The sequence below is a fragment of the Rutidosis leptorrhynchoides genome, chromosome 2, assembly GCF_046630445.1.
Source record: "Rutidosis leptorrhynchoides isolate AG116_Rl617_1_P2 chromosome 2, CSIRO_AGI_Rlap_v1, whole genome shotgun sequence".
Classification (NCBI taxonomy): Eukaryota; Viridiplantae; Streptophyta; class Magnoliopsida; order Asterales; family Asteraceae; genus Rutidosis; species Rutidosis leptorrhynchoides.
Genome location: NC_092334.1, coordinates 359,374,988 through 359,390,342, shown reverse-complemented (window position 1 = coordinate 359,390,342; position 15,355 = coordinate 359,374,988). Strand labels below are relative to the sequence as shown.

The window sequence follows — 15,355 nt, the reverse complement described above, 5'->3', positions numbered from 1 at the left end:
AAAAATGTTACTGTGGAAGATTAAAACACGAGTAAGATTTATAATGGCGATTTAAATGATGATGATGTTATGATCTTTTAGTGATGATAATTTAGAGATGATGATGACGGTTAGAATTAGGTGATGATATTATGATGTCAAGATAATAATGATGATGCTGTGATTATAATGAAGAAGATGATGAGATGTTAAAATGGGTTTGATCCTTGTGATGAAGAAGGAAATAGGGAAACAGAAAAAGATAGTTTAAATGCTTTTGAGTTTGGGTTTAGATAGATGTGATGAGCCAACAGAATGGTTATGAGATCGTTGGGGTTCCATGAGGTCGTGGGTTCGAGTCCCAGCCTGGGCAGTCTATTTGTTTTTATTGATTTAAGGTATTATTTAATACCTTTATTATTATTAATTATTATTATTATTATTATTATTATTGATTATTTTATTTTATTATTAGTATAAGTATTATTATTATTATTAGTATCTTGATTATTATTATTAATTTAACATTTTTAGTATTATTATCATCATTAAGATTAGAGTTATTATTCTAATTATCATAATCACAAGTATTATATTTATCATTATATTATGATAAGTATTGATTATAATATTAATAATATTATCATGAACATGTTTATTATTATTATTATGAAAAGTAAAATAAGTTATTATCATTTCTGTAAATAATAGTATTAACATTTTTTTTATAAATAATAGAAGTGCTAATATTGACATAAGTAATATTATTATCATGAGTATTAATATTATGTAAATACTAAATGTCATTTTCATGACTATCATTAACAGTAAAAATCAACATTTTTACAAGTATTATTATAAATATCATTATTATTATTATTACTACAATTCTTATTATAATTATTAGTATACGTAATGTTATTATTAATATTATCTTATAATCAAATATAACTTTAAAATACTATATCCTTAAGTCTATAAAAATATACTTATAAATAATATTTCATATAGTTAGGAATATATTATATTAACAATTTTTGTTTTATGAAAGTAATCGTATAAAACAAATTAGGTATTATTAATATATATATATATATATATATATATATATATATATATATATATATATATATATATATATATATATATGTATGTATGTATAACTTTATAAATAATAATTATTTTCAAATATATATACCAATCAATTACATAATATATAAAGTTATAATTGTTAGATTACGGGTATATGTTTTAATATATATATATATATATATATATACGAATGATATAGGTTCGTGAATCCGAGATCAACCCTACACTTGTTAAATGTCGTCATATGTATTTTTACTACAAAATATATTAGGTGAGTTTCATTTGCTCCCTTTTACTCTTTATATTTTTTGGGACTAAGAATACATGCGCTGTTTTTACAACTGCTTTATTAAATGCTTTTGAAATATACTTTGAACTGCGAATACATGAGATGCTTTTATAAATGTTTGACGAGATAGACACAAGCAAAACATTCCTCGAATGAATTATTATGCAGACAGAAGTTCTGCGGATTATTATTGAATTATGTGGACATGATAATTGCCACCATTGAATTATGTGGACATGATAATTGACACCATTGAATTATGTGGAGATGATAATTGCCACCATTGAATTATGTGGACATGATAATTGCCACCAATTGATATGAATGTTATGTATCGAGAGAATGATTTTATACATAGGTTATGTGTATGTTATTTTTGTGCACAAGATATGTGTACGGTTACTAAGATTTACGAAAGATGATTTCGTACACGAGAAAGGTGTACTGTATTTAAAAGATATCGCATGTACATTACAGGTGGGTATAGGATTCGGGCCCATTTGTACCATGCAGGATTTAAATCTTGTGGTCTATCAAAATGATGAATTTTATTGTTTTACGATAAACTTATGAACTCACCAACCTTTTGGTTGACACTTGAAAGCATGTTTATTCTCAGGTATGAAAGAAACATTCCGCTGTGCATTTGCTCATTTTAAAGACATTAATTGGAGTCGATCATCGCAATGGAACCAGATGTTGGTGACTTCGTCCAGATGGATTAGGACGGGTCCTTTCAAACGTTTTGTGATACATGCTTCCGCTCACTATTTTTGATACTTGCTTGGATGTCGAGTATACATGCATACATGGAGCATCTTTTGACTTACTTTTAAATCGTGTCGCATAGGTTTCATTTGTACGTTAACCATTGTAATGTAACTAGTCGTTGAACTACTTTTGTAAACTTGAAACATCTTTACATTTGAAATGAATGCGACGTATTTTGATCAAACGTCATTTTAAATACTTATGACCACGTGATGGGACCTAAGTAGACGGCGCCGTCAATGACGATTTTGTCGGGTAGCTACAGCTTCCTCCTACGCTCTTTTATGTTTCAGTCAGAGGCACCGACCTCCATTTGGACGTCTGTGGTTAACTCAGTTTTGGGTTCCGTTTTTGTTTGGTTGCCTTTTTTTTGGGCATGGCTGTTGTAGATCTGGTCGCCGGTGGTGGATCCAGCGAATTTCTGCCGGCTTCATCACCACCTCTTTTTCGTTTCTCACTTTTTTTTAAATATGGCAATTTTTGGAGTCTAGTGAGTATCCTCTTAGTTGTTGATGGCATATCGTCGGTTTTTGAGATTTTTCGGTGTGCTTCCGGTGTTATCCGGTTCATTCCGGCGATCTGGTGGTTTCTGGTAAGAATGATGTTGAAGTAGGTGCCGGTATCCCTTTTTCCGTTCCTTTCATGGTTTTTCTGTACTCCTTTGGTTTCAGCATGTGATTGGCCGGTTTATTGGCTGACCAGATTGTTGGCCTTCGGTTTGGATGCTGGTCGCATGTGGTTCTTCCTTCTCGTGTGTTGCTTGATTTGTCTCATTGCCGCCCGCTCCATCTTCCTCGTCGCGGGTCCTAGTACTGACTGGTTTCCGCGTTGTTGTCGCCTCAATGATTTTGTTGTTGAGCACCAATAAATCGGTTTGTTGGGCTTGTCCCTTGGTTGTTTCTTCTTCTTCCATAGGCTGAGGTTCAATGGGCTTTGGTTCCAAGTGGTTCGATTAGGGTTTCTTGGTTTTGCTGGATGACGAGGGATTGTCCTGGTTTTCTGGTTGCGGTCTCAAGACGGGTGTTCTTGGGTTTCCCGGTGGGCAGTTTTGTAGGTGGTTTTTCAATGCAGGGGTGAGGGCTGTGGGTGTGTGGAATATGGTCCGCGTTGCGGGCTGCGATTTAGGTTTGGAAGTTTTTTAGGATTTGGGGTTCTTGCAGTGGTTACGTCAATGGATTTTGTTGGTTATATCGGATTGATGTTCTTTTTCGAGCTTGTGAGGTCTCAATTGTAAAGGTCACATGTTTTGTTTTGTTGTAATTTGTTGTGCATTTTTATAGGCCGTTACATCAAATGCGGTTCATGATTGAACGCACTTGTAATTTGCAGATTTTATCGTGAATGCTGCTCCAATTGTATCACTGCTAGAACTCCGGATCTCTATTTGCCACAAAAAAAAAAGTTATGGGTGTTTGGATTTGCATTTTAAAAACTGATTATGCGGGTTTAGATAATTATAATCAGCTATAGTAAAGTGTGATTTTGATAAATGGTATTTGAATTTTAAACTGATAACAAGCTAACTTAGAAAATTAGTACTGTATATTTTAGTACCATATAAGGGTGTGTTTGTTTGGCTCTTAATGGAATGGTTCAGCCCTGAATGTTGAACCATTCAGCATTCAGCGCGTTTGTTTCTGACCTCTGAATGACATATGGTGCTGAATGGTTCAGAATTCAATGCTGAACCATTCAGAGCTGAAATGTTCTCTTAACCATTATGAGCCTAAATAATCTGTGATATTCTCCTCAAATCATATCCTAAACACTTAACCAACAAGTATATTGAATTTTTATTCATGTTACACGTTAATAAGTTAATTTTACTCAGTTCATATCGTTCATTCTAAATGATTATCAAACAACTTATATTCATTCAGAACAACATTATTCAGAGGCTTCGAATCATTCAGATTCTGAACCATTCAGTGCTAAATCATTCAGTTTTATCAAACGCACCCTTAATGAAGTAAACATATCTATTATCTCACTACTAGAAAATCTGATATTAGAGGCAAAATTTGTCCGTAATCGGTCCCAAAACGGGTTTACCGACGGATTTCGACGAAAATTAGCGAAACCTATAAACGCCCTCGGAAAAATTTAGGGATGGATTTTGGGACGGCACTGAAATTAGCGACGGATTAGCGACGGACCCTTTCGGGACGGATTAGCGACGGACCTTTTTGGGACGGATTAGCGACAGACCTCTTTGGGACGGATTAGCGACAGACGTTTTGGAGACAGATTAGCGATGGACCACTTTGGGACAGATTACCAACGTACCACTTTAGGACGGATTAGCGACGGATCATTTGGCCTACCCAGATCCGTCGCTAATGATATATTATGTACAGATTAATTCTTTTAAAAAGTTGATTTTCCAAAAATTTTCAAGCTTTAACATCCAACTTTATTCATTTACAAATCAAAACAAAAATTCATAAAGCACTAAATTACAGTTCAATATACGTATGACAAACAAAAATTAACAAAATTCATGACCAAATCATAACTTTATATTTATTAAGAACGAAGATAAATAACATCAACATCAAATGAAATTTAACAATAACATCCTAAACAGTTGAAGAACCCAAACCCAGACCCTATCCACATAAAACCACAAGAAGTACGGCCTCATCTCTATACATCATAAACAAGAGTTATGACTATAACCATCTTTCTTCTAGCGTGTCCAATGTACATAAAGAGTATCTCTAATCACATTCTCTAGAAAGATCTTTCCTGATCATTTTCCTCCGTTACTATGTCTTCACAATCTTTAAAATGAAAGTTATGGAATTTGGAGGTTAATTTTGATTTTGGATGTGAAATGTATAATGTATGGATGGATGGAGACAGGGACTTTTTTTGGAATATATAAATATCAATCAAATATAATCAATAATAGTAAAATAATAATGGACGTTGATGAATCATATTGTAGAGGACCGGTATTCATATTGATCTATTATTATCTATAACTATAAATTTATACGTCATAACATGTAAAAATGAATCATATTGTATAGGACCGGTATTCAAATGATTTGTACTCATAGACCATAGCTCCTCGCTGAAAAATGCAACTTTGTTATAAAAGCAAAAATTACACTTCACGAGTCGAACGTACGTGGAGTCCGGATTGCTAAACAATATAAACTCTACTGATTACTTATGTTTATTAATATACTATTTATAGACATTACAAATCCTAAATGCTTTAGCATTTAGCAACTCTAACGAACTCAAATACACAATTAAACAAACTTTGACCATAATAATAAGGGTTAAAGCCAAAAATAGGCTACAAACTTACAAAAATGTACCGATGTCGCCCACAAACTCATTTCCGTCCTACTGTCGCCTACAAACTTTCAAAAAATGTGCTAATATCAACATTTTATAGTTTTGACCTGTTATATACTAATTTTGACCTGATTTTTTTATTTTTTATTTTTTTTATTTTTTACGAATTAAGATCCAATCCACGAACGAAACGTATTGATTTTAACCAGTTTAGCCGGTAGCAAGTCATTTATGTTTACATTAGTACACTTTTTGAAAGTTTTGGTTTACAACGGTACACTTTTTGAAAGTTTGTATGCGACAGTAGGACGGAAATGAGTTTGTAGGCTACATCGGTACATTTGTGTAAGTTTGTAGCATATTTTTGGCTTTAACCCTGATAATAATAATGTATAGTACAATGCGGATTATCTAGTCATGTAACTTATTCCTCCTAAATGTAATATTTTCATATAGATGTATGGGTAAAAAATTGTGGGAAAATACATATTTTATCCAATATTTCTAGCACATACAAAAGGGTTAAAGTCTCACTTAATACGATACGTGTTTATAATAGTTTTTTTTTTTTTTTTTTTTTTTTTTTTTTTTTTTTTTTTTCTAAACGGCTATTTCAACATCGAATACTCTCATTTGTCACCCACACACGCGTTAAGGGGAAACTCTTCACACATCATCGCCAGATTGGCAGATTGGGTACCCGATGTGTTTTGATTTACACCGAGTGGCTTAGGACATACACCTTTATTCATCACAACGGAATTTTTGAGAAAACCTTCCCTGGATTCGAACGTACGCCAACTAAGACTTAGATCCAACCCAGAGCTTATATCACTCAGGCAATGCCTCGGTGATAACAGAAAACCATATACATTGCAACAATATGTACATGAAGAACTTAGAGGACCCGAAGGAGTAGATATCTAAAGAAAAAGGACTTCATTGTAAATCTATACAGTTAAGTTGTACTGTTGTAATTATGTTAGTAAGATAGTTAGGTAGTGATAGCAGTTAATAATAACTTGTAAGACCATTTATAATGGTGATAGGCGTTTTACTCGTGTTTCATGTTTTTTGCACTTTTTTGGTGACTATGACATGTTTCTTTGTTTGGGAGGAGTAGTGGTGGTGTTGGTTTTTGATGTTGGTTAGGAGTATTGTGATGATATGTTAAAATATAATTGAGTTAAGTATTAAAAGGGGATAAAAATAATATTTTAAATTAATAAAAAAAAAAAAAACAGGAAACAGCCGTTTCTTTTGGTGTTGGAATCGAACATACGCCTAAGAAACGCCTCAAAGAGACACACGAATACTTCCTTTTGTGGCGTTTCTTTCCCTCCACATCATCACATGGTGGCGTTTCATCCAACCGTTACAAGTAGGCTAATACTTAAATGGATGTAGCTTATTCTATTGTATTTATCAGTTCAATCAATCTCAGAGATTAAATATTTTTCCCCATAATCCCTCTTCTATTTTGTTAAATTCAAACATAATGATCTATAGCTCTATGTAAACATAGTTATTTTGATTTATAGCTAAAAAAAAACATAGTTGCAGATTTGATAAAAATGTAGCTCAAATAGTCACCACAATACATTCAACAAGAATCTCACCCTTGCTAAAGAGTTAAACACTTAAACATCTACCACTCATTCACAATAAAATCAATTTTGACATAAACCATGGTTGTACTTGTTCTGATACTGTTTCATTGATGGCTTCTGTACCGTCACACAATCTCGAGGTAGGGTGCTTGTTTTCATTGATCCATACGCATTTGAACAATAAGGTGCATCCAGTTCGCCGTATGTTTGTACAGGTTGCAGTTGTATGGTGTCTAAAGTTAAACCCGTGCATGGCGAACTATCACTGCATGCAAATTGTACAGGGCTTATTCTATATGTCCCTCTAATGTTCTGATACGATACACCCGAAACAGCCACTGCTGATGGCTTAATTTTGCATTTGCTCCCACCACAGTAGAATTGATCTATGATGATTGGAGTATCGACGTTTGTAACTTGAATGTTGGAAAATCTCACTCCTTGTACCGAACCAGAACCACCCTGCAACAGGTGATGAGACAGAATGGTTTTAAAGATGACTGACTAATGACACAATTAGTTTGGTTACTCGTTTCGACCCATTTATGTGCAAATTGAAACTTTGGATATAATGGATTTTTTGTACAAAAAATGCTATAAGAATTAACAACAAAGTAAAAGTTGGGCATTTTGATATGAATTTATTGAGCCATAATAAAAAGTTTCTAACTTGACCTAAACCCATTTTGATCCATTACCCATTATGGCACCTATAACTTGTTTCAAAGGTGAATATTATAACCTAATTACCTGCCATGTCTTTATTCTTACTCCAGTCATTGTATCATGTATCTTTGTATTACCAACTGTAATATTTGAAACACAAGCTGTTGTACCATCTTCACCAAGACTCCCAATACTTATTCCATGGCCCGGCCCACAATCCACGTTTTGTATGTTTACTCCTGAGCATCCAGTTTGTATCGAAACACAATCATCACCTGTAGATTTGTTATTTAAAACGCTTATTATCAATACAAAACAGTCTTATAAAGTTATAAAAAATAAAAACTTCGATCATGTGCTTCAGGATGTATAATATTACCACAAGCGAGTTTCGTAGTGTGGATCGTAACGTCTTGAGAGTTTTGCAAGTGAATTCCGTCTGTATTCGGGCTGTCACCAGGGGATGAAACAGTAATACCGAAAACCTGAACAGATTGGCAGTTATCGAACTTGAGGTGAGTTTGTTGACTGTTTTGGATCGTTATGCCTGTTACTGTCACATCTGAGCTTCCATAAAACCTGAGCGCCTGCGTGTATATACAACGTTAATACCTTAATTTTGATCTAGTATATCAAACATTTTGGGAGAACAATTACAAGGTGCATATATATTACAACAACAACAAAAAAACCAATAACACATGCGTGGAAGGTGCATATATATTAGACTATTGTATTAAAATATTAGGTTTGGTTCAACCCGAATGTATAGATGGGCTTGATACGTTAGAGTTTATTAGGGTTACTGTATGTGTTTTATATTCTATAAACGTCCTCAGTTCTATTTGAGTATTCGTTTATTTCGGCAAAAACAAAAATATATTCTATAAATAGTTATCAATGTAATACATTATCCTCAACGGGTTTACATTATTCTATATGGTATCAGATGGGGTCAATTATATATATTGAAATATGCATTACTAAATGTCAGGTAAGTCTTACTGTTGGTTTCGTGCCCGATTTGGTCCACCATCCTGCACCTTGCCCGTCAATAATGCCAGTTCCACGGATCGTTATCCCGTTTAGATTTGTGAATTGAAGCCATTGAAGGAGCCCTGATTCCCAGTTTCCTGAATTTTTTGGAGCTATGATCTTGCCATCTAACTGCAAATGTGACGAGTTTAGCACATAGTATGTACTAAGATAGATGATGTAATAGAGAGCGAGTAAACTTTACCTGGAACACGATGTTGGATTCACAATTGGGTCCTGAGAATGATATGGGTTTGACCAAAAAGACTGAACCTTTTGGCACAACCATAGTTGATGCCTCTAGTTCACAAGCAGATAACCATGCTGCTTCAAATGCCTGCTCGATTACAGTACCATTTTATAAGCATCAGTTAACCTTCAAAGTATATACATATACATATACGTATATGGAAAAACACGCGAGCAGGACTAACAGCTGAAACAGTTTTGATTCAAAAAAACAAATGGTAAACTTTAAAGTATACATGGTAATAAAAAACTTATACGAGTTACTCATTTTGAAATCTCACTAGTAGCATTTTTTGGGGTGACCAGGGAAAAAGGGTGAAAAATGGTAAAAGGATAACCCAGTTGAGACCTGGACATGACTACAAATACTTTCCTTCTCGAGTAGCCTGAACAATAAAAATCTTATTTGTTTACTGTGTGTATTCGATCTTATTGAATTTGACTCAAGTTATGCCCGATGTATAGAACACATGGGGATACTACATTCTACAGTTACCTTTGTGTCATCGCTGGTTCCATCACCCTTGGCACCAAAATGTAAGACATTAAAGATGGTAGAGATTTTTCTATTTCGTAACGAATATAGCATGCTCTCGCCATATGATGGATAAAACCTCTCTTTCATTATCCTGGGGCCATTATGTTGTTGCTTTTTCTTGACATGTTTTGTGGCATTGGCACCTTGGTGCGATAACAACAAAAGCAAAAATGTCAAGAAACCAAATATGATAATCTTTATATTTTGGCTCTTCATGTTATAGTAGTATTGCAGTTCAAAAGAGGCAGGGGATGATCCTTTTATATGGGTGGTAGGATTCAGTTGGTGGGTGGCCTCAAATGATCAAGATTGAAGGGGGATTTTATAGGCGACAGTTAGTGCCTTACATGTATAGTTATTATCTTATTAATTTTGACTAATCTCATACTTTTATGCTAAATATAAGGGATTTTAACATGCTTTGAAATATTGATATTGACAGTAATTAAAAGATTTTGCGTGAATAAACTTAAAATCTTAAATTTTGGTTTTTGTAATCTTATCAATTATTACTATCAAATTATCAATACACATAAACACTCGATTTCATTTCCTCATTTTTATGTCGGGTCATTTAAAGTTGTTGGATCCTTAGTTTAAAAACCCCGAAAAGTTATAACAGAATCAATCAATCACAGAGATTTAACTCGTTGCAAAAAATACTCTAATATTTAATAATATCCTTAATAAGATTAAGTATGTGAAATTAAAGAACAATATTCTAACTTGCATTGCGAGCATACTAATCTCAAGACGACCTGCTTTGCAAAGTGCTCGTGCATAGTGAACCTCCCGGCCATGAGGGTTTTTTTTTTATGATCCATGGATTCAAACTCTTGACCTCTCTTTCTAAAGTCAAAATCGTTACTCGACTACCGAATCAAAGTTAAAGAAAAAATTTTATGAACACTATTATTTGTCAAATTGTAATTTTATCAACTGTTTACACAATTTAAGATAATATTTTTTTTTTTTTTTTTTTGAAAAGCAGTCAAACATTTTATTAAAAGAAAAGAGGTAGCGCTCAAAAAGCAAACTATCAAAGTTCTCAACATACAACACAACGAGTGCCAAGGTGGCACAATATGTACAAGTTATTAACGTTTACGTAAGAAAACTACATGGATTATGGAGCCATGTATGCCACTCGATTTCTTTGTCTTTGTATCTTCTCGCAACCCATTCGAAACTTTTAACTTGTATTTCACTCAACGCAACCGGCACGTTCCACACTTTATTCTTGAAGACTTTCTCATTCCGGAATTTCCACAAAAGATAAACACTTGTCCACGTTACCGCTTGCCATATGATTTTACCTATATCCGACCCAATATATTGCGCATTATTATTTTTTAGAAGGTAGGTAAGATTTAAGTTTGGAGGACGAGGAATGCTCCACCAATCAAAAATTTTACCCCAAACATCACGCACTTTATCACACGATAGAAGGGAGTGACTAATACTCTCGATATCGTTATCACAATTTGGACAACGGACCGAATGTAGATCGACACCCCTTTTATCCAACTCAACCAATACCGGAATTTTTCCTTTTAGGACCCGCCAAACGAATACTTCAACCTTTTTGGGCACAAGCAAGTTGCGCATTGTACCCGAAGAAGAGGAGGCATTCGGATGAAGGATCTTTTCATCAATTAATCCGGATAGAACCTTTGTTTTGAATGTTCCTGTATTACATAAATTCCACCGCCATGAATCACATTTGCCTGGATTTATCTCGATGGACTGCACGAGATTTTGTAGACCCGTCAGTTCTGAACCAGCTCGTCCTGAAGGAATTCTGACCCACGACCCGTTGAACCAAGTCTCTGACCCATTTCGCAGCACTCTTTGACCCACAGTTGCCTCCAAATCAGTTTCCAAATGTGCAAGTCTCTTGAACCTGTTTTTAAGTTTTACATTCCCGGCCCAAATATCATTCCAAAACGACGTTGACAACCCGTCTCCAATCTTTCGAATGAAAGAGTTAGAAAACGGAACACCAATATCGTCAATGGAAAGACCTGCTCTAATTATGTTAGACCACACCGAAGAATAAGAGATTGTATTGTTATCATCATCACGAATAAGACCCCCCGTATACCCATAAATGCTTAAAATTACTTTGACCCACAAGGAGTTGGTTTCGGTTTTAAACCTCCACCACCACTTGCCGATCAAAGCTAAATTTTTACTTTTTAAAGAGCCCAAGTTTAACCCCCCTTTCTCGAAAGGAAGAAGGGTTTCATCCCATTTAACCCATGAGATTTTCGATTTTGACCCCGACCCGCCCCAAAAAAAAGTACGTCTTACACACTCAAGTTTTTTTACCACACACGGCGGGGCACGGAAGAGAGAGAAGTAGTACAACGGAAGACTATTCGACACCGATTTCACAAGGGTCAAGCGTCCACCATACGAAACCGAACGAGCCCTTCAATCCGAGAGTCTTTTTGAAAATTTGTCAATAACCGGATTCCAATTTTCTAATTTGCTCATTACACCCCCAACCGGAAGTCCAAGATAAGTAAATGGGAAAACACCGGATTTGCAACCAAACATATTAGTCATACTTTCAATTTCGACCTTTTCAACACCAATACCGAAGAGATTACTTTTTTGATAATTAACTTTTAAACCGGACGTGAGCTCAAAACATTTAAGGAGATTGAAGAGGTTTCGGAGATTTGGCGCACTCCATTCATCAAAAAATATAGTGTCATCCGCATATTGAAGATGCGAGATGGAGACTTTATCGAGACCAATTTCAACACCAATGAATTTTTTGTTATATACCGCCCTTTTCGTCAACACATTTAAACCATCCGTCGCGATTATGAAGAGGAAAGGTGAGAGTGGGTCACCTTGCCGGACACCTCTCTCCATTTTGAATTCACAAGTAGGCGAGCCATTTACAAGAATAGAGATTGATGCCGACAAAAGACAAGAGCGGATCCAACCTCTCCATTTGTTCCCGAACCCCATTATTTCCATTATTTCCATTAAAAATTCTCAATTTAAACAATCAAACGCCTTCACAAAATCAACTTTGAAAATAAGACTTTTCGCACGATTATGTTTTAAATAACTAAAAGTCTCGTTTGCAATCAACGCACCATCAAGAATATTCCGCCCCTTTATGAATGCACTTTGTTCATATCCGACAAGATTCGGAATAACCTTCCTTAGTCTATTGGAGAGTAATTTAGCAATGATTTTGTAGAAGCTTCCAAGAAGACTAATAGGCCGATAGTCGTTGAGCATTGAAGGATCATGTTTTTTCGGGACCAAATTGATGAAGGAAGCGTTACATCCGTTACAGATTACACCCTTGGACCAAAACTCATCAATAGCTAACATCAAATCATCTTTAAATACATACCAAAATTTTTTGAAGAACCTCATATTAAAACCGTCCGGCCCGGGTGCTTTGGAGCTATCACAACCTTTAATTGCCTCCCACACTTCACTTTCAGAAAATTTTGTTTCTAATAAGTCAGCTCTCTCTTTTGAAATCATCTTTAAATCAGGCCTGGTTGGTGGATCAGACCCAACAAGCTTGCGTGCAGATCCAATAAGTTGAGCAGGTTCCGAATTATTACTATTGGGCTGATTTGGACTGAACAGAGGAGTTGGAACAGGAGACTGTTCAACAGCGACGCCCAGGATTAATTTAGGATTATTGGATCGGGCATGATTTATCAAGATATTGGGTCTGATCAAATTTGTAGCGCTGAATCTGTCGCGGAAGTAATTACATACAGTCGATTTTATAATATTGGGATCTTTGCACCATGAACCATTAATATTAAGAACTCTAATATTATTTTTGTTATACTTCCTTTTCATTGTAGAGTGAAAAAAACTTGAGTTCTCATCACCATCAATTGCCCAACGAATGCGCGCCTTTTGTCTTAACATACTTACCTTGACTTTTTCTTTCGCGATCCAATTCTTTTGTGCTTCAAGCCAACTTAATCTCTCATTTTCTGATAATGTCCCGTTTTCCGCTTTGACCTCCCAACTAAGTGCAATATCCTTCAACATCTTAATTTCCTCATCAAGATTTCCAAATTCTTTCTTACTCCAACTTCTCAATTCGGATTTAACATTTTTAAGCTTATCGCGAAATATACAATCTTTCCTATACCTCCGTACTTCTTTGTTCCATCCCTCCGCAATTACTTTATCCACCCCATCTTTGTTTAGCCATTCGTCGAAGATTTTAAACGGTTTCGGTCCAAAGTCAGTTATACCATCACGAAGAATCAATGGACAATGGTCCGAATCCATTCTATCAAGGACATAAATGAAGAGATCATTCCATGAATTGATGAAACTATTCGAAACAAGAAATCTATCAAGTTTGCTAAATTTGGTGCCATCATCACTAATTCTTGTAAATTTCCTCATTGGTATCTCAATGAGATTGTTCCTAGTAATGAACTCATTGAACCTTCTAGCTCTCGCTACATGAAACACACAATTTAGTCTATCCGATTGATCACGCACTTCGTTAAAATCACCACAAAGAACCCATCCCGAATCAGCCCTCACCATTAGCTTATCTAGATCTTCCCACATTTTCTTTTTATCAACATCACTATGAGGCCCATATACATTAATTAAAATAGTATCGTGCCCAAATCCTACCCAATTACCCCAAATAGCTAAGAAAAAATCGCCTCTCACAACACAGTTAACCTTAAATCGATTACTATCCCAAATAATTAATAACCCACCCGAATTTCCTATAGCATCCTTTTGAGCATAACCTACATCACTATTGCCCCACAATTGGTGAACCCAAACATCATTGAGATTCTTACACTTCGTTTCTTGTAGCGTAACAATATCCGATTTCTCATTAAAACATAAATTCTTAACCCAGCCAAATCTACCCGCAACCCCGAAACTCCTTACATTTAGAGACATGATCTTCATAATTGAATAAAGACAAACGACAGGAAGAGGAAACTTACTGATGCTTAGGCCAATTAAGGCCAATATCCTCTCTAAATTCTCTAAGTTCAACATCATTTATCGATCCCCCTACCGAGAATCCCATCCCATGACTTACACTTGATTTTCTTGACTTGCTTTTCGGGATATGCTTCCTACAACAATTCTTACACTTGAGACGCCTCTCACCATTCTTGTTGTTAATTCATGCCATCTTTTTTAGTTTCATTATTCGTGAGGACGCCTTCCAATTCCCAATCGTATCCCAGTAACAGTCGTTGCAGATGGAAACATCACATGTTTTCAAACTTTGTTCTGATTTAGACTGACGGGACTTACTTTTAGAATTTCTTTTCTGTACAGCACCCTTTGATTTGTCCCTTGTTTTATTATTCTTCACGTTATGCATGGTCTCTGCATCAACATGCCCACCACCGATAACACCAGCTTCATATTGGGCTTGAGTATCATTAACTTTATCACAGTTGGTCTCAATTAAAACCTCTATTGGGCCAGATTTAATAATGGGTTGTTTAGGACTTTTCTCAAGCCCAATTGTTCTGAAAATGTCTGGCCCAATTACCTTTGAACCCACCTCATCGTTTGGAACACTAGTAGCATGAATTGGTGTATTGGGATGATTAAAATCGCTATCAATGTCCCCACGTCTGTCATTATTATGTTTTTTGGAATTGATTTTTTCCACATCATTGACTTGTGTTTCCCCAGCAAACTCCTCATTCCCATCAAATAGACAGCCAATATCCCCACGCCTATCATTATTATCTTTTTTGAAATTGGCTTTTTCCACTTCATTGTCTTGTATTTCCCCAACAAACTCAACTTTCCCAT

General features: G+C 35.2%; 1 protein-coding gene across 1 annotated transcript; it reads right to left on the bottom strand.

Moving 5' to 3' along the window:
* Positions 1–7,045: 7,045 nt before the first annotated feature.
* LOC139891998 (polygalacturonase At1g48100-like) lies at positions 7,046–9,817 on the bottom strand. Its single transcript, XM_071875028.1, has 6 exons — positions 9,500–9,817; positions 8,960–9,091; positions 8,725–8,886; positions 8,099–8,306; positions 7,804–7,994; positions 7,046–7,515 (listed from the first exon to the last, which is right to left on the bottom strand). Exons 1-6 carry the CDS (start codon positions 9,755–9,757, stop codon positions 7,114–7,116), a joined length of 1,353 nt encoding a protein of 450 aa, XP_071731129.1. The 5' UTR covers positions 9,758–9,817; the 3' UTR covers positions 7,046–7,113.
* Positions 9,818–15,355: the final 5,538 nt, after the last annotated feature.